General features: G+C 48.9%; 1 protein-coding gene across 2 annotated transcripts; it reads right to left on the reverse strand.

The window, feature by feature from the left end:
- Positions 1-338: 338 nt before the first annotated feature.
- PPIE (peptidylprolyl isomerase E) lies at positions 339-19167 on the reverse strand. Of its 2 annotated transcripts, XM_043999168.1 has the most exons (10): positions 19050-19167; positions 17386-17484; positions 15093-15136; positions 13983-14009; positions 7721-7805; positions 6649-6749; positions 4503-4626; positions 3732-3917; positions 2829-2971; positions 339-720 (listed from the first exon to the last, which is right to left on the reverse strand). In XM_043999168.1, the coding sequence occupies exons 1-10, from the start codon at positions 19078-19080 to the stop codon at positions 652-654; spliced, it is 909 nt and encodes a 302-aa protein (XP_043855103.1). In that variant the 5' UTR covers positions 19081-19167; the 3' UTR covers positions 339-651. The 2 variants fall into 2 exon arrangements, with proteins under 2 accessions (XP_043855103.1, XP_043855102.1); XM_043999167.1 differs by lacking the exons at positions 13983-14009; positions 15093-15136; positions 19050-19167 and having other exon boundaries at positions 7725-7805.
- Between the last annotated feature and the right edge of the window lie 479 nt (positions 19168-19646).

A 19646-nucleotide genomic window follows, 5' to 3' on the forward strand; every position in this document is an offset into this window, starting at 1 on the left:
TTCTCATCTGTAAAATGGGGGTCCTAAGACATCACTTGGCTGACCTTACATTTTCCAGATAAGGAAATAGGGGTCCAGAGAAAAGAAATGACTGGCCTAGGGCCACAAAGTAAATAAGCAGCCCCCACTCAGGGCTCTAGGTCTGGTGCTCCTTCCACTGCCCCAAGGCAGCTCCAGGATCTCTCACAGCAATGTCAGGAGGAAAGAGCTTTGTACATCTTGGTGTGCTTACCCCTGCATAATAATAATGAGAAGGATAAGAAGAAAAGAAAGCAAGGCTTATTCCTGGCTAATCACAATTCTGTCATTGACAAAACCTCCAAGGGATGTACCACAAATAGAAAAATTAGAATTTATTTTTACAGAATAAAAATGACACAAAAACCACACTTGTGAGACCAGAAGAGACCCAGAGCAGGAGGCTCCGGATCGAGGCTGGTCACAAAATCCACTGGCAGTCTTATTTCCTGAAGGTCTCTTGATCTCCACAGGCAGGCTGCGGTAAAGTGCTCACAAGGCTCTGCCAGCTGGGATGGGGCCCTCTCCACCAGCCGGGACGGGGCCCTCTCCAGCCTGGGCATCTCGGACAGTTCCTTCTCGCTCGCTCCCGTGACTCGGCTTGGAGTCCAGGAGGAGAAAGAGGAGAGACCCTCACACGTACTCGCCACAATCCGAGATAATCACTTTCTGTTTGGGCTTCCCGTCTTTGCTGCCTTGAGCCTTTGGGTGAAATGAAAAACAGAGTGAAGAGAACAACTCGCGAGCCAGGGCACCCACTTGCTCCCCCTTCGCCAGGCTCCCCTCTCCCTGCGTGTGCTGGGCCCGAGGCTAGGCCTTAAAGCCCTCCTCCCTCCGCTCCAGCTACATGGGCTCTTTTCCATCTACCTTCTCAAATGGCTGAGGTGGATTCTGCATCATTTCCTTATTGATCCTATTTACAGTTCATTGATTTTGATCATGGATCTGTCTCTGAACTCAGCTCAGAATTCAGCCGGCCTCTAATGGCTTAAGTTTAGAAATCCAGTTCTCTTGCTAATCACTGTTCTACTCTCACCTCAAGGAATTCAGCTAACCTTGGGGGGGTGCACTTTGCCATAAGGGAGTCGGGCCTAATATCCTTACACTACCAAGCTATCAGGGATGTCTGCTCTGCTGTCCAAAAAGTCTGGGCCACCATCTTGCAGGGGACTCCAACAATGAATGCTTCTTACTCATGGGCCTCTCCATCCTAGCCTCTCATCGCCAAACTCACTTATGTAGCCAATCATGCTGGCTCAACTCCATGTCACCTACCCCATTCTGTCCTTTGTTCCATCCTCCCCCAAACCAGTAAAAGAGAACCATCCCCTTCATTCGGGGTCTCAGCTTACTGGGGAAGCCAAGATCCTTGAAACTTGGCGCCTCAGTGTAACTGTTACACTTCCTTACAACCGCCAGAGAAGTGTGAGAACATACAAGAATCGTGCCAACTGAACAATGAGAAAGCCAAGGTTCAGAGGGGCTATGGGAAGGTATGGCTGCTCCTGCAGCAGCCACGTCACCCCTGCTGCAGGGGACCATGCCAGCACGTGTACAAAGAGAACAGGACACACAAGAGGACTGGCAGGGCCTTCTTCTCTATCATGTACCAGCTCCTAGATTAATTACAAGGATAGCCCCACTCAAAGGGTCTTTGGGCTCACTTTAACTCAGCCCATGCTTCCCACCTAGCCACCGTGTGGTGGATCCTAAGCCTAGTGCTGTGGGCAGGCCTGTTATACAAGCAACTTCCCCTGAAGAGAGGACCCCTGCATGCCTGTTCCAATACGAGCCGCGTGCCTGCCTTCCTCGGCAGGGCCTCCAGGAGGGTTTGGTGCTCTCATACTCCTGGACTCGGGCATCATCTGTACAGGCTCTTCATCGGAGAACTCTCTCACCTCCTCCTTCATCCTCTCTAAATGCTCCCAGCAGGATTCCATCCCATCACATGGGAAACACTGATCCTTAGTTCTATCGTCAGTCAAAAAAGGCATCTGTGTTTTTAACTTAGTAAGTGGGGCCACTGTGAAGGGAAACATTTTGGCCTCTAAGCTTCCCAGCATCCTCATTCTCCCTGGAGGATGAATCCCAATGGCCCTGCCTTAACTGTGACACTGAGTGTGCTGACAGCCAGAAGAGGCAAGAAAGCTGCCACCGTGCCCGCCGTGCATGCACAAAGGCAGCCAAAGGAGCATGTGCACACCACCATCAGTGAGACAAATGCCAATGGGAGTCAGAGGAGGAAGACAACTCTCCTCCCTTCTGGCCAGACTGAAGAAGGTCATGAGGGAAAGACCTTGGGTGGAGGGCACAAAAGCACAAGTGGGAACGGAACAGAGGGGACTCAGGGCCAAGCACTATGGCTGGGCCAGAGCACAGAGGGAGGGCTGGGCCCAAGATCAAGGCTGACAAGCAGCCTGGGCCCAGAACAGGGAAGGCCTCGAAGGTCATAGGGCAATGAGAAGCCACTGAAAGCTTTTTAGGAGAAAACTGACATCATCAGAACCATCCTTTGGCACAGGGTTTCATAACTAATGCCCATGAACTCGGATGGGAAAACATACATCTTTATTTGACAGCCCTCTACCCCAAAATGGAGCATCTCCCTCACGGACCATAGCCAAACGAGCAGGGATCCCCAGTGTGCCCACACCACAGGCAGCCTTTCCATCTGTCCTTCCTTCAAAGTGACCACGGTTATCAGACCGGCCTCTGGATCACAGGATCACAGCCTACAGCTCTATCTACAGCTGGGGGCGGGGGGGATGAGTTTGGTTCTGAGCAAGCCCAGTTAAACCCTGTCCTCGTACCTCAATCTTCTGTACAACATCCATGCCTTCGGTAACTTCACCAAAGACCACGTGCTTCCCGTCCAGCCAGTCTGTCTTGTCACAAGTGATGAAGAACTGGGAGCCGTTGGTGTTGGGGCCAGAATTGGCCATGGAGAGCAGCCCTGGGGAAGAAAGATGGAACAAGCACATCAGTCGCTTCCCCATGGAAACAAGCCCCGACCCCAGGTATACACACAGCTCAGCCCGTCCTGGGGAGAAGCACCAATTAAGGGCCAGGGGCCACCCAGGAGGCATTGGCTTCTAGTTCCTGTCCCGAGCTTCCTGATTCCTGATGCCCAGTCCCCACAACACTGTTAAATGTTCCACTTCAACAATATCTGTATCTTCTTTTTACAAAATACAATTCGACAATCAACCCACGAAACAAATCCCAGGCTGACTACATCCCCGGAGAGGCTGTTTTGTTTTGTTTTGGAGGAAGAGAAGTGGGAAAGGAAGGAAGACAGATAAAACCACACTGCTGCTCGATGAAAGGCATCTCTTAATTGTATAGACTGCCAGCAGCACGGTTCAGCTCTGCGCCCACAGCACCACCCGCGGGCGTATTCAGATATACAAACATATGCCAACTTCCTCCTCCCACCATGGGGGCCGTCGGCCATCCATGCCTTTTGTGTGACGAGCCCTTCGTCCCTGAGCTGGGCCAGGGATTTGATGGCTTACGGTCTGCCTGGCATGGGACCTGCCAGAGCGGGTGGTCTGAGAACAGAACCTCTGAGCATGCATCCAGACATAAGCACCCGCATGTGGGTGTTCAATACTTCACAACATCCGTGATTTCATCCACAGATCTCAAACTGTAACCCAGGCTTAGACTTCCTAGAAAATGAGACGGTATGGACGTTCTGAGTGGATTCCTACCCGGTCCTGTGTGTTTCAGAATGAAGTTCTCATCATCAAACTTTTTCCCATAGATCGACTTGCCCCCAGTGCCATTGTGGTTCGTGAAATCCCCGGCCTGACACATGAACTGGGGGATGATGCGGTGGAAGCTACTTCCCTTGAAACCAAAGCCCTTTTCGTGGGTACACAGACAGCGGAAATTCTCTGGTTTGGGGAAAATCAAAGGAGTTTAGTTTAGAATAACATGATTTTCTTCAGGAACCTTTATTGAGACGATTCTCTATTAATTAATAACTTTCTGGTCCCCTCCCTTCCTGGCCTCAGCAGATGCTAGGCTCTTCCTTGACCCCATCTTAACTCCCATCATTGTCCCCAGGTGTCAAGAGGTCACTAGGAAGAAGGGTCAGACTTGTTCTCTCTGCCCCTAGAGGGGCCACCATGATGAAGAGTTACAGGGGCAGCTAGTTGGTGCAGTGGATAGAGCACTGGCCCTGGATTCAGGAGAACCTGAGTTCAAATCTGGCCTTAGACACTTACTAGCTGTGTGACCCTGGGCAAGTCACTTAACCCTCACTGTCCAGCCAAAAAAAAAAAAAAGAGTTACAGAAAGTTTTAGACCAGCACAAGGAAAACCTTCCTAACAATCAGAGCCACCCCAATGGGCTGCTTCAATGGGAAGTGAGTTTTCTGTCGCCAAAGGCCTTCAAGTACATGCTGGACAGTCCTTCACTGGGGATACTGTAGAGGAGAGCAAGGATTTGGGTAGAACTAAGGGTAGCGTGCTCTTACCCACTGTCATGGGGACAATATCGGAACGCAAAAGCATTTGGATTCGGCCGGCCGGTTTGTTTCCAATCTTGATATCCATGTATACCTGAGGATTGGCTCTTGCCTTTTTGGCTGGGGGCTCTCCCTGGGGAAAAGGTTAAAAAAAAAAAAGTTTAACATTAACATGGTTTCCTATTGTAAGCAAGTAAGTTTTCTTCAGAACACACATGGCATCTTCAGACTTTGGTGCATAACCACAATGACACTTCCTGTGATGCTTGGGTTTAAAAAATAAACTTTTTGACCACTGTCTCACTATAAACCGGGGACCCCTCCCTGCCCATTCTGTCAAGAAACACTATTTTTGCTTGGGAAGACTTATATTAATTGATGCAAAGTGAAGTGTCCGGAACTTGAAGAATACTGTACACAATAGCAGCAATATTGTAAGACTTGGCTACTCTGATCGAGACGATGACACAAGACAATTCCAGAGGACCCATGATGAAAGATGCTCTCCTCCTCCAGAGAGAGAACTGATAAACCAAGTGCAGAATGAAGTAAGTGCACTTTTTAAAACTCTATTTTTCTTGCTTTGTGTTTTCTTTTGCAACAGGGCTAATACGGAAATGTTTTGCATGACTTTACATGTATAATTGATATCACATTGCTTGGGGCAGCTAGGTGGCCACAGTGGATAGCGCAATGGCCTTGGAGTAAGGAGGACCTGACTTCCAGTGTGGCCTCAGATATTTACTAGCTGTGTGACCCTGGACAAATCACTTAACCCCAACTGCCTCAAAAAAAAAAAAAAAGATATCAAATGGCTTGCCTTCTCAAAAGAGGGGGAGAGGGAAAGAATCTGGAACTCAAAGTTTTAAAAAGTGATTGCTAATTTTTTTTACATGTAACTGGGTTAATATTTAACAAAATAAATAAAAATATTTTTTAAAAAAGACTCTTTTGGGGCAGCTAGATGGTGCAGTGGATAGAGTACCGGCCCTGGATTCAGGAGGACCTGAGTTCAAATCCAGCCTCAGACACTTAACTTACTAGCGGTGTGACCCTGGGCAAGTCACTTAACCCCAATTGCCTCACCAAAAAAAAAAAAAAGACTCTTTTACTTCCATGAGGGTGGGATTGTGATGAAGAAGGGCTGGGAAGAGAACGTGAAGGCCCCCAACAGGACTCAGCCTATTGGTGATCCTGTCAGAGCAGAGCAGAGGCATGGAGGTGCTAGGGTCTCCCGCTATGTCCTGATTGCTTTACTACCTGGGGTCCTTCTCCTGTGCATGTGCACACCTGCTGCTTTAGCCCAGCTGGTCCAGCCAACATCTGGTTCTCTCTCTCATCTGTGATTCTCCACCCGCCTCACCTGAAGTCACAGAACTGCCTCCTTCCACCTGCCCATCACACCATGTCTTTCAAGAGCATCTTGCTTCCAGAGGCTTTCCAGTTAATCTAACCCCAGGTGACAGCTATATTCCTGATCCACTGTGGGATCTGCAGAGTCTAATGCTGAGTATCACATGATTAACCATAGAAACTACTGTTAGGCGATAGCTCCTACAGAAAACGCTGCCTGTTCCTTAAAAGTTCCTGCAATGTACAGGTGCTCAATAGATGCATACTTACAACACGTGCCCTGCCCCCACAGCTTTCACTGATTGACTCCTCGGTCTCAGAAAGCTAAAAAACAAGACCTGTGTTTTATAAACCCACAGTCACACCCAGGAACCTTATGTCCAGAAAATGCATCACTAAAAAGCTCCCTGATGTGATAATCATAATGTGGGGTCCCACCTCCAAGTTCTTTCCACTCCCATCCTAGGCTGCTGGGCCTGGAATCGGGGGAAGAACTGAGTTCAAATCTAGCCCCAGACATGTACTAGTTGTATGACCCTGGGTAAGTCACTTAACCTTTGTCTGCCCCACTTCCCTCAAATGTTAATAATAACAATAACAATAACAATAACAGGGATAATAAAAGCACCTCCTTGCCCCGGTTATTGTGAGGATCAATGAGAGAATACTAAAAGCGTGTAGTGCAGTGCCTGACACTTAAGAAGCTTGTTCCCTTCCCTCCTCCTCATCTGACACGACCAATAGCAAAAGCACTGTAATTTCCTCAGTGTCTGCTCAGGAAGGCCTGAGCCCTGTCATTTACCTCCTGGGCTTCCGATTTGGGAGGCTCTGATGCTCCTTCCTCTTTATTCTCCTCAAGCGTCTTCCCAGAAAATTTCTTCAGCCATTCATCATCTGACCACACTGAGTGAAAAGAAAAGAAACCAGCACCAATGGTATGAGGTCCAGAGCAGCGACTGACCACTAAGTGGGGACATCCACCTCGCCACCGCTTAGTCATCAAGAGCAGAAGGGTGATTCGTCCTCACTGCCGGACAGAAGAAAGGCTAATGATGGACAATTTTGCCCCCTTTTATTTGTATAGAAAACAGTTCTATAGCACTGGCAAGCAAGGAATGAGTGGAGGGACAAAGCCCAGCCCACCTGGAGACAGGGAAGGCATGTCTTGGGGCTGCTGGTTCCAGCCCCATCCTCTGAGATAGGCAAGACAAAGACGGGTGTCTGCTCACAACCCCAAAAGGAGCGGAGCTGCCAGAAGCCCTGGCCTGGGCAGTCTGAGGACTCCTCTGAGTCACCCGGTTAACCTCAGGCAAGGAGCTGACAAACTTGCTGAGCCTCAGTTTACCTAACCGTTAGAGCCTCCCATGATGGCTGTTACCAATGCATTTTAGAAGCTGGAAAGTCCTACATGGCTATAAATTGATTCATTGCCCATCTCCAGTTAGCCCCCAAAGCGCAAATCACAGGCAGAAGTAACAATAAGAAAACAAAATTTTCCTCCAGAGCATAAACAATTTGCCTATTTTTGCTATAAAGGCGTTTCCGCTCCTTGGTCGAAGGACTGTAGCCCCTCTCTCTTTTTCATGTTATCCTTTTCCAGTTACACAGAATAGCTTGAAGGGGTGCAGTTAAAGAACACCAGCCAAGCAAGAACCCTAAGTGTTCAAGGGACATTTTCGGAGGGTGGTGCAGTGGATAGAGCACCGGCCCTGGATTCAGGAGGACCTGAGTTCAAATCTGGCCTCTGACACTTGACACTTACTAGCTGTGGACCCTGGGCAAGTCACTTAACCCCTCATTGCTCCGCAAAAAAAAGGAAAAAAAAAAGGAATATATTTCGGGAGATGGATGACGAGTCCCTTTTGCTCTCTCACTCACCTGGTTGGAAGAGCCTTCTTTAATTTTCATCGGTTTAGCCAAGTTGACACGAATTGTCCTTCCAAAGAGCTCAGACTCGTTCTGAAAAAGATGAGAGTAAAACTCAAAAGCTGCCCAGACAACGGCCTCTGAAAAGGGCTAAAAGGCCCGGGGCTCCTGCACCTCATGCACTGCTCCCCAGCCACCTCTGCCTGCTATGGGCTCCTTTCTCTGGGGCTGGCCTGCACTCCTCCCTGTCCCAATGCTGCTAAGCCAGAGGCATGGAGGCAAGAACACACACCTTCCTTTTGTGCCATATGCCCTCTCCTACCCACCAAGTCCCTGCCCAGCCCCTCCACTAAAGCCTTGAAAGTTCCCATTCCATTTCCCAGAAGGGCCTTGGCTCCAAAGTCAGAGGCCCCGGGTTCAAATCCCACCTCTGGTGATTACTACCTGTATAAACTTGGGCAGGGTTGCCAAACATCCCTGAACCCGACCATCCCTTTCTGTCAGAGAGGGGAGGGCACTGAGGTTCCTTCTCGCTTTAGATCTGAGATTGACCACACTCTTACACTCTTTCCACAGCCTCACATGGAGTGAGGTGCAGTCAGAAGGTGGCTCTGACCCAGGGGGCGTTAGCCGCTACCACTGGGACACCGGTCAAGCCTCTAAAGTGCCACAGGCTGTTTCCTCAAGCAGGGGGCCTAGATGACCTCTAAGGTCCCTCCAACTCTCAATCCTCAGTCCACGTCTCTGGCAGCCTCTTTTTTATGGATCTGGAGACAGAATCGACGTATTCCTTGCTCCCCATAAACACGCTGGATCCTCACTCAACAACCTTTTATCCTCTGGAGTTCTAGCCATCCTAAGCTAAGCTCTCCTGATCACCATCACTGTCACCTACTGACATCTGGCATACTCTCCCAATCTTCCTCTATGAAGGAGCTCAGTTTCCTCTCCATCCCCTTCCCTGCAGGCATCCTGGGAGATCTGGTCACCCACGCCAGTGGGCCTTCTCATAGCCTATCCTCGAAGTTCCTGGTGTTTGATTCTGGTGCTACATTTGGGGGGGCATTGAGAGGGTGGGTAGAAGAGATGGTATCCAGGACAGGGAGGGGACTGAAGACCACATCCCAGGGGAGAGGCTACAAGAACTAGGGATATCTGGTCCAGAGAAGAAACCCTTAAGTGGGGAAGGGTCACCACGGCCGTCTTCAATTAGCTAAAGGGCAGTCATATGGAAGAGGAATCAGACTTATTCTGTAGCGTCCCACCCTCCCAAGGCAGAACTAAGAGTAAAAAGTTGAAGTTTTACAGAAGGGTAGAAGTAAGGAAACTGTTGTTGTTCAGTCATGTTTGACTCTTCATGACCCCAGTTGGGGTTTTCTTGGCAAAAATACTGGAGTGATTTGCCATTTCCTTCTCTAGCTCATTTTACAGATGAGGAAACTGAGGCAAACAGGGTGTGAAGTGACTTGGCCAGAGTTATACATCCAGATTTGAACTCAGATCCTCTTGACTCCAGGCCCAGCACTCTATCCAGCTGCTAACAATCAGAGTGTGCAGAAGTGGGATAGGCTGTCTCAACAGGTAGTAGGTCCCTCTGCACCCCTCTCACTTAAGGTTTTCTAGGGGAAGCTGGACAACCATTTATCTGGTCAGGATTCCTCTTCAGTTCTGGGTTGGACGCAATGAGCTCCAAGGGCCTTCTGACTCTTAACAATCTGTTATCCTCCTAACTCTCATGACCTCTGACCCATCTCCTCTCTAGGCTCCCCCCAGGGTTGTTTATATCTTAGAGCTCTGTGCTGCCACCCTCTGACCCACAGTCTCTTGCTGTGCCACATCTTCCTCTACTCCTCCCATACCTGTTCTCACCTCGAGGGCCTGGCAATCTCTTGCCTCTTCCTTGTTTGCCCTGTCTATACACCAGTTTCTTATCTCCCATTTCCCACCCTTCCCAGCCTGACCCTGTAATTAACAATTTCAGCACAACTTTTCTCCACATCTGAGTCCCTTGACCATCTGACCTTTTGCCATTTCTGTCTGCAAACCTTTAAACTTGGGTGACTCCTCCTCTCACTCCTGAGGAAGTGAGGAAACCATGATCACTGAACCCATCACAAAGATATGCTGCGCAGCTTCATCTGAGCCTTCACTGACATAATCCTTTATCCACTTTTTTTTTTTAGTGAGGCAATTGGGGTAAGTGACTTGCCCAGGGTCACACAGCTAGTAAGTGTTAAGTGTCTGAGGCCGGATTCGAACTCAGGTCCTCCTGACTCCAGGGCCGGTGCTGTATCCACCGCGCCACCTAGCTGCCCCCTTTTATCCACTTCTAATTGATTCTCCATCACAATCCCCACGAGAACTGGGAAGGAGCCTTCTCCCTCAAACTCCTAACCATACACCCTCCTCCTCACTCATTCCAACCAGGTCCTCACCGAGAGACTGAAACCACCCTCGGTTCCTATAGCCACTCCTCTAAAAGCTATCAATGCGCTTCAGAGGAGGCAGCAGGGACAGGACAGGACAGACGTCCTCCTTGCCAAGACTAGCCCTCCCCACCTGCCTCCTCCTCAATCCACGCCTACTCAGGGAAACTCCTCTCCTTCAGCTCTCCCTATCCTTCCAAAATCACCACCCACAGCACGCTGGCCTGGTGGTGGGGAGGTTAGGAAGGCCAGGATCCCCATGCTATGAGGACTCTGTTCTCAATTTTTCTCTCTCTTCACTATATCTTTTAATAAACCCTTAAAAGCCTAAACAAACCAACCAAAACAAACCCCACCACCCACCACCTCGTTGCCTTTACAGTACGGCTTCTGTGCCTCCGTCAACTCCCCTCTCCAGGGTCACTAATAAACTCATCACCAACTCCGACCGTTCCTTCCCTTTCTGGTGCCCTCCAGATGAGGTAACACTCCAACCTCACACTTGTACTCCCTCTGACCCTCAATCTAGCTCCTCATCTTCCTCTTCTCACTCCTTTAAACAAGGCCATCTTCCTACTGCATGAGCATGAAGCTGATGAGAATTCAGAGAACCACTAGGAGGGAGGAAGAGAGGGAGAGAGGAGGGAAAGGAGAGAGAGAGGGAAGGTGCAAGGGAGAAAGGAGGAAGGGAGAGGGGAAAGGAGGAAAGGAGGGAGGAGGAAGGGAAGGGAGGGAGAAAGAAAGGAGAAAAGGAAGGAGGGAGGAAGAGAGGGAGAGAGGAGGGAAGGGAGGGAGAGAAGGAAGGTGCAAGGGAAAAAAGAGGAAGGGAGAGGGGAAAGGAGGAAAGGAGGGAGGGAGGAAGGGAAGGGAGGGAGAAAAGGAAGGAGGGAGGAGAGAGGAGGGAAGGGAGGGAGAGAGAAAGGGAGAAAAGGAAGGAAGGAGGGAAGAAGGGAGCACCTATTAAGTGTCAGGCACATATCACTTTACAAATATGACCTCTAGATTCTCACAACAACCCTGGGAGGTAGGTACTTTATGACCTTCATTCTGCAGTTGGGGAAACTAAGGCAGACAAGGTTAAGTGATCTGCCTAGTCACACATCTAGTAAGCATCTGAGGCTGGATTTGAACTCAAGTGTTCTTTGACTCCAGGCTCAACAGTCTATCAGTTGTATCATCTAGCTACCTCTATAAATGAAGTAACACAAATGAAAAACGTGGAGCCAAAGGAACAATACAGAAATATAAAAGATGCCGAGTCAACACTAAGCAGCAACATGACTTGGGACGATGCCAAGTACAAAGGGCAGTGTTGGTGCCAAGCTTTCAAGAACCCATGTTTTTTACATCAGTTTAAAACTGGTAAAGTATAAAAGTGGAAAGTGACATTTGCCAACAGTGGTAATCCCACCATTAGGAGGTTTTGCTTGACAAACAATTTCAGGGGATGTACTTCCTAGGTTCTATTGGCAAGTGTCTGTGAATCAAATCAAATGGACTGAAAACTTTTTTTTTGTTTTTTGGGTGAGACAATTGGGGTTAAGTGACTTGCCCAGGGTCACACAGTTAATAAGTATCAAGTGTCTGAGGCTGGATCTGAACTCAGGTCTTCCTGACTCCAGGGCCAGTACTCTATTCACTGCAACACCCAGCTGCCCCTGGACTGAAAACTTTTTAAAGAAGCGGGTGTCTCCCAGAGGTCTGTCCTTGGGCATCTTGCCCCATCTCTGGGCCTTTTCACCGCATCCATCCCTGTGACTTTCTTCCCTCTCTCCTTTAGGGGAATTCCCAAGTCTGCCTTTCTCCTGGCCAAATTTTCTCAGCGTTCTTGTCTCATGGCTGGTCCATCTCACAAAGTGGAAATGATAACAGGTCAAATGGGCAAGGGACTCAGGGAGAGAGGACAGGCATTACTGTGGTGCTGCTTTGAACGGGCGGGCTTCCTGGCTCTCACATGTCCTCTTTCCAGTCTACCCTCCCTCTCACCCCGCCCCCAGATAATCTTTTTTTGTGTGTTTGTTTGCAGGGCAATGAGGGTTAAGTGACTTGCCCAAGGTCACACAGCTAGTGTCAAGTGTCTGAGGCCAGAATTGAACTCATCCTCCTGAATCCAGGGCTAGTGCTTTATCTACTGCACCACCTAGCTGCCCCCCTCCAGATAATCTTCCTGCAGCTCTCTGCCCACATCACTGAAAACCCTTCTGTGGCTGTCCAGTGTGTGCCTCGTCACTCCTAACTCTGGCAGCCACATCCAACACCCCCCCCCAAGCTGGCTCTACCCTAACACCTCCTGCAGGTTCTCCTATGCCTGCCACACAGGACTCCTTCCTCTCCTCAGAGCTCATGCCGCTAGCTCACCTCCTTAATAACAGCAACGAGGAGGATACCTCTCATTTGCATAGCATGTTAACAGCCTTCAAGGACCAATTAAGGGCCCCCCTCCCCACCTGCCTCCTTAAAGCCTCCAGGCCCAATCCTTCCCCTGCACCCAAAAGTAACCTCTCCCTCCTCAAATCCCTGTGACCCTGGCCAGCATCATTCCCTTATACTTCCCAAAGTCTCCTTTGCATTTGCTCTTCCCTCTATTAGACTTTAAGCTCCTGGAAAGCAGGGTCTGTGGTGATATCTATCTACCTTTGTGCCCAGTGATTAGCAGTATCTGGCAGTCCCTTTGCTCACAGCCCGGGTGACCTTGGGTCAGTCATTTGTCCTCAACAAACATTCATTTTCTAATCTGTAAAATGGGAATGTCACTGCTTTTTCTGTGTTCCCACCAGTAGACGATGCTTGTTGTAAAGTAAAGGTTATGATAATGCTATAAACATATGTTATTATAACAAAAGGACCTGAAGTTTCCCTTGTTTTCAGTACTCCATCTGTCAAGCAGATAGATCACAGCCTCTCCTCTACTTAGCAGAAGGTCAGCAAGAATGGCCTGAATGAAAAATGCCGTCCTTCTGCAGCCAACACGGTGCTGAGCTCTCTGGCCTCAGTCAACAAACGAAGAGTCCACCTCTCCGGCTAGGGAGAACCTGCCAGACCTCGTTTCACTGGCAGCGCCTTCAAGGACCCAGAATGACCTCCAGCCCATGGACCGGCAGAATAGAGCTTTTAATACTTCTTGGGACTTTTCTGGTTCTGGTCCTGTGATTTCCTTGGTAGAACTCCCAGTGGGAGAACTGCCCTCCTCCAACGTCACTGCTAACGGGTCTCTAACTTATTCTCTTGGAGAGTCAGTTGCCGGGGGCACTGAGAAGTTGGTGGCAACAATCACACAGCTAGTAAGTATCAGGAGTGGGACAGGAACCCGGGGCATTCTTGACTCCAAAGCTGGCTCTCTCTCTTCAACAGCAGAGGGCTCATTCAGCCTTCTGGAGATCCACTCACCTGCTCCTCCAAGGTGTCCTTATGACTTCTCCCATTAATCTCTCTCTCACCCACATACACATTCACATACAAAACACCTACACACACACACACACACACACACACACACACACACACACATCCATCCTGACCATCACAAAAAGAGCTCTCTTTGTGCTCATGTAAAATAAAGATGCTGGGGGAGTTTCTTTCCATAGCCAGCATCAGAAATCTACTCTTTGGGTTCACTGGTTTGGAAGTTACCAGAGTAAACCTCAAACTAAACAGGTTCTAAGTACCAGCTTTTGAGTGAGATAAGGCGCTTGTTCATCCAATGTTGAGAGCAGCTCTATGCTAGAGATAAACAGACTATTTTGTTTAGTGGAAGAGAGCCTATCTATGAACTCAAATGTTAAGTCACTAAAATGTATAAAACTAAAGAGGAACAGGAGTAAGAAAAAAGGAATATAATGCGTACCATGTTATCAATAGCTGCTGCAGCATCCTACAGGGAGAGAACCAAAAAAAGTGTTCAATTACCATAATGTCAGATACCCTCCACAAGCTCCCTTCCAAGTCTTAATTCATCATTAGCCCCTTTTATTCTCCAATGCAGTCCCACAGGCCTGATGGCTGCTCCCCCCCACACACTATCCCTTGCCTAGAACACAGTCCCTCCTCCCTGCCCCTTCCCAGAAGCCCAAGGCCCCTTCAAAGCACAAGCCAGAGCTGCCTCCAATACCAGGCCTTTGCCGATCCAGCTTCTTGCCCGCCAATGCCCACTATTAGCCTCCTCTCCCTGATAAACTGCTGTGGATTACTATATATACTCTCATACAAAATGCGTCTATTCTTTATTTACTTGTGTGTCTATACATCCTCCAGTAAAATGGAGGCTTCCTGAGGGCAGACAATCTTTTGTTTTTGTCTCAGTATCCCTAGCACGCAGAGTAGTGCCCTGCATATAATACAGGCGCTTACTCAAGGCTTCCAGAAATGAACAGAGTAGTCCCTGATGAGGCCCTTCCCTGGGCAGCCAGCACACATCCCACTGGCATCTCCAATGAAAACCCCTCATTTATATGAACACAGTCCGAAGAGTGGGCCCAAGGAAGACAAAACGAGGGAAATCCAAGCTTTCAAAACCATTTACAATGATGGAGCGGCTACACAAAGCGTAATGCAGGAACGCAACTTGATGTGAAGCCCAGAGAGAATCATGGCAAAATACAATAAACTTCATAAAGCAAAGAAATCAGAATAGACATAAATGGACAGAACACCCGCTCAAAAAAACCCCAAAAAACCCCCAAACCATATTATACAATTCTAACATCCAAGCTTGTCCCCAAAGAAAGAAGCAAATCCAACTCCCTGCTTCTCTGCAGAGGTGGGGGACTACAGGTACCACATACCCCACCAGACTCAGACAACAGACCAGTCGGTTTTGCTGAACTATTTTTTTTCCCTTCCTGACAAAGACAGCTCTGTGGGTATGTGTGGGGGATGAGGGAAGATCTATTTGGAAATGAAGATGATGTAAAACCAAAAAACATTAAAAAAAACCCCTTTTAATTATGTTCCTCACCTCTGCCAACTCAAATTCCACAAATGCAAATCCTCGATGTTTCTCTAAGAGAGAATGCAGAGAAGTTAGATGTTATCACTTCACAACCAGCCACCGGCTACCAATGGAATTCAAGAAAAAAAGAAGAGAAATGGATAAAATCGATATCAGAAAGTATTCCTTGTTGATGCTACTACCTAGTCTATTTAGGAAGTGACAATGTGATCTAGGAACTTTTCTTGACTCAGCATGGACACATCAAGAATGAGCAACATTGGGGGCGGCTAGGTGGCGCAGTAGATAAAGCACCGGCCCTGGAGTCAGGAGGACCTGAGTTCAAATCTGGCCTCAGACACTTGGCACTTAACTAGCTGTGTGATCCTGGGCAAGTCACTTAACCCCCATTGCCCTGCAAAAAAAAAAAAAGAATGAGCAACATCTCTGAAATGCAGTGGCTCTCTTACTTTAACATATCAACAGCTCATGACATGATCAAGGTATACTTCACAGACCACAACCCTTGGTACACAACTGTTTGAGCTGCCCAGGTAAAAAGTATTATAAACCTGGTGGCCAGCCTCCTATGAATGAGCTTCGTCTGAAGAAGAGGGCCACAAAGGTCACTCTCAAGGCCTTCCCAGTTGGGCAGGGTCTACCAGGACTTGTGGTCTCTCTGCCCCTCCCCTCCCATGAAGAAAGCCTTGGGAGAAGACACTGCAGGCAAGAGCTGCTCCAGTTAATTGAAAAGTTGTGTTAACACGTTTGATGACATCAGAATTTTCAACCTAATTGGCTTTGAATAAGTTCTGCTAACCTTTGCTTACAAATCACCAGGGCAACAGACCATAATTCAGTCAACTATTGATTATTCATTCAACAAATATATTCCGCTGTCTCCAGTGCCCACGTTACCGTACAACATAGCACAATGGGAAGCAAGCTAGAGCACGCTCCTGATGTGGAAATGGGCCTGATTGGACCGGAGAGGCCAAACATATGTGGCAAGTAGAGAACAAAGCCACATGCACATTTAGATGATGAAGAGCAAGCGTGGCGTAAGAAGGCCTCAACCTGGCTCTCCAGCTCTGACACCGGCTACGTGAGCTTGGAGAAATCATTTCTCTGACTCTCTTGAGCTGCAAGTTCTTTATGAAGAGGGGAATAATCACCTTTACAATTCTTACCCTCCAAAAGCTGTTGTGAGGGAAGCACCCTGTAAGCTCTCAGCAATACAGAGTGAGAAATTCCATATAATAATATGAAATTACCATTACAACACGTAAGAGCCCGCGCCTTTGGAGGAGAAGGGAAAACCATGGAAATCTACTTGGCTGGGTTGGGGGCCGCCCATCAGTCCTGGTGATTGGGACCCTGTCCCCTAATGGCCACCAGCTCTACTGCGCCTCAGACACCCTGATGGGAGACCCCCTGGACAGTGGGAATAGCTCACCAAGCTTCCAATTTCAAGGAAATAATGGGTAAATACTTTAAATTATCTTCTCCTATTGCAAAGCTTTTAATTTAAATAGCCAAACACTATAAAAATGGCTCAAAGGCAAAGACAGACTTCTCCCCAACCCAATGCTTTGGCAATACAGAAATATTTACTACATTTGATTCAATTCCTTTACTAGCTGCTCAAGATGCAAAGTAAAACACTCAAGAGGCCCTGCCCTGCAAGAAGGGGTGCCTGCACAAAGGCATGGAGTTGAGCGAGGGGGTGATAAGCATGGAGAGCAGTGAGTAGCCCCACTGGGCTGGACTATAAGAGCTCCCAGTAAGTAATACAGGGGTTTAAGACCAGAAAAGCACTTTATGTAAAATACCTTACTCTGTGTGAACCTCACAAGGACCTGGTGAGGCTGGTGTAACTGTTCTCTTCATTTTACAGATGAGAAAACTGAGGCTCACTGAAATGAAATGATTTGGCCAGAATGAAAGTGCTCTTAAGTATCTGCTGGGCAGCTAGGTGGTGCAGTGAAGAGAACACCTGGCCCTGGAGTCAGGAGGACCTGAGTCAAATCTCACCTCAGACACTTACTAGCTGTAGAACCCTTGGCAAGTCACTTAACCCCCAACTGCCTCCCACCAAAAAAAAAAAAAGCTCTTAAGTATCAGAGGCGGGCTCTGAATCCTGCTTTTCCTGACTCCCAGTTCAGTGCCCCTCCCTCCCCAGCTTCCCAGGTCTGACAGCACCCAAAAGGCTGATCCTTCATTCAAGGCACAGCTGTTACTGAGGGTAACTTAATTTTCCTTTGGTGCTTCTGAACCTTTTTCCCTAAAATAGAGGAAGAGGTCTAATAAGCGTGCTCACCTGTCTCATAGTCCAGTGGTATCTGAATGTCTGTGATGTCTCCAAAAGGAATAAAAGCAGCGTGAAGGACCTTCTCATCCACCTCCTCTGCAAGGCCACCTGTGAATGAACCCAAGGCTCATGGTTGGGGAAGAAGCCACCCAGCATCTAAGCTCCTGTGGGCCTCCTTGGCCTCTGCTAGGAGAGGATGAGCCTACGATGTCTCAGAGAGCTCAAAGCTCAAAGCCACCCTGTGCCATGGGCACAGAGACACAGGCGACAGGCTGTGCCCTGGTAAAGTTCAACAGACGATGATGTTGACATAGCTCTTCTTCTGTGGCAGGCACTGTGCTAAGTGCCTCACAACCACCTTGGAAGGAAGGGACTTTTGGAGGAAACTGAGGTGAACAGCGATTTGCCCAAGATCCAGGATTGCACAGCTAGTGAGTGTCCGAGGTCCAATTTGAACCCAAGTCTTCCTGACTTTGTGCTCAGTGCCCTACCTGCTGGGCTACCTGCTCCCCTAAGTAATTTGCTGGGGTGGGGAAAGTAGCTGGAAGCATCAGCATTCCCTAGGACCTCATCTCCCACCTCCATGCCTTTGCACAGGGTCTGTTCGCCCAGAGAAGGGGTTTTATAAAATGCCTGTCCGTCAAAGGGTTTTAAGCAGAAGAATGACAAGGAGCTCAAGAAAGGGGAGGGAAGCAGGAAAGCAAGCTGGCTTCTGCAATGTTTTCCTGACCATAGGAGGTCAATCAACAATCAACCACTGACTTATGTGTGTATGTCAGCTAGACAGCAGAGGGGATAGAGCATCAGGCCCAGAGGCGGGAAGACTTAAGTTCCAATATAACCTCCCACACTAGCTGTGTGACCCTGGGCAAGTCCCTTAATCTTGCTTTCCTCATCTGTAAAATGGGCCAAAGAAGGAAATGGCAAACCATACCAGTATCTTTGCCAGGAAAACTCCCAATGGAGTGAAGAATCACGACCGAAAAACCACGAAACGATGTGTGCCTTTAGACTCTTCTAGAGCTTGGACAACTGTCTTTTGCCCTTATTGGTATCCCCATCACTTAGTAGGTTCCTGGCAGTAGTAGATGCTTAATAAACGTTAGTGTGAGCTGCATTTTGGGCCCGAGTTTAACACCTACCAATATACAGGTAGAAGGCGTGTCCTCACCTGGGAGTTCCCCAGACCACTGAAATCCCAGTTCCAGCCCCCATCCCCAAGGCCAAGGGCAGCACGGGGTAGAACGGAACCAGCCTGGATTAATCGCCAGTTAGCTAAATGTAGCAGGGGAAAATGCAGAACCCACTCCCTGCCTTCAGGGATCTTACAGTCAGTGGGAAGGTGTACCAGAGGGCAAAAAAGTAAACTGAACCCAGGAGAATGCTTCTGAGCACGGAACGCGCACCCCGCTCCCAGCACAAACCGCACTGGCCCCGCCCCCACCCCCGCCCCCGAGTGGTCAGTCAGGCCCGCGCGCGCGCGCGCGCGCGCCCCTCTTCCTTCAGGTCTCGCGATAGCCCTGCACGCTCCCATCCTTGTCCTACCAGGCCTGAGGTGCGGGACCTCCAGCCAGACTTCCCTCAGCGGCCCAGCCTTCCCAGAGCGAGGAGAAAAATACCCTTGCTGGAACCTCGACCTCGGCCCTAACTCGAAGACGTGAAATTGCACTCACCTACATATAGGACGCGCTTAGTGGCGGCCATCTTGTGGCGGCCTGAGAAGCCGGAAGTCGATGTTTCCCTCCGCCCCTATTTCCGCCCAGGCCCAGAAGGCCGAGTGTTGTGTTCCCCAAAGTCCATAGGCTAGTATCGCTAAGAGGAGGCTTTGTGCGCCGGCGCAGCCTGGGGCAAGCGTTGCGTCACCAATCGCCCTTCTCGGGAGTGGAGAAGAAAGGGGTGAATGGACGGCATTTAAATGTTGGCCGGGGTCCTGAACTAATCACTTGAAAGAATTAAAAAAAAACTTTTAAAAATGTCTGCCCACGGGGCGGCTAGGTGGCGCAGTGAATAGAGCACCGGCCCTGGAATCAGGAGTACCTGAGTTCAAATCCGGCCTCAGATACTTAACACTTACTAGCCGTGTGACCTTGGGCAAGTCACTTAACCCCAATTGCCTCACTAAACACCAAAAAAAAATGTCTGCCCTCAGGAAGCTTAGATTCTAATAAAGGGAGACAAAACCTATAGAGGAGTAACAGCCAGGAAAGGGTGTTTGGGCTAGGAGGTCATGCTCCGGGGCGTTATGCTGTTTAAGGTTTTTACCCGGACTT

The sequence above is a fragment of the Dromiciops gliroides genome, chromosome 3 (assembly GCF_019393635.1).
Source record: "Dromiciops gliroides isolate mDroGli1 chromosome 3, mDroGli1.pri, whole genome shotgun sequence".
NCBI classification, from domain to species: domain Eukaryota; kingdom Metazoa; phylum Chordata; class Mammalia; order Microbiotheria; family Microbiotheriidae; genus Dromiciops; species Dromiciops gliroides.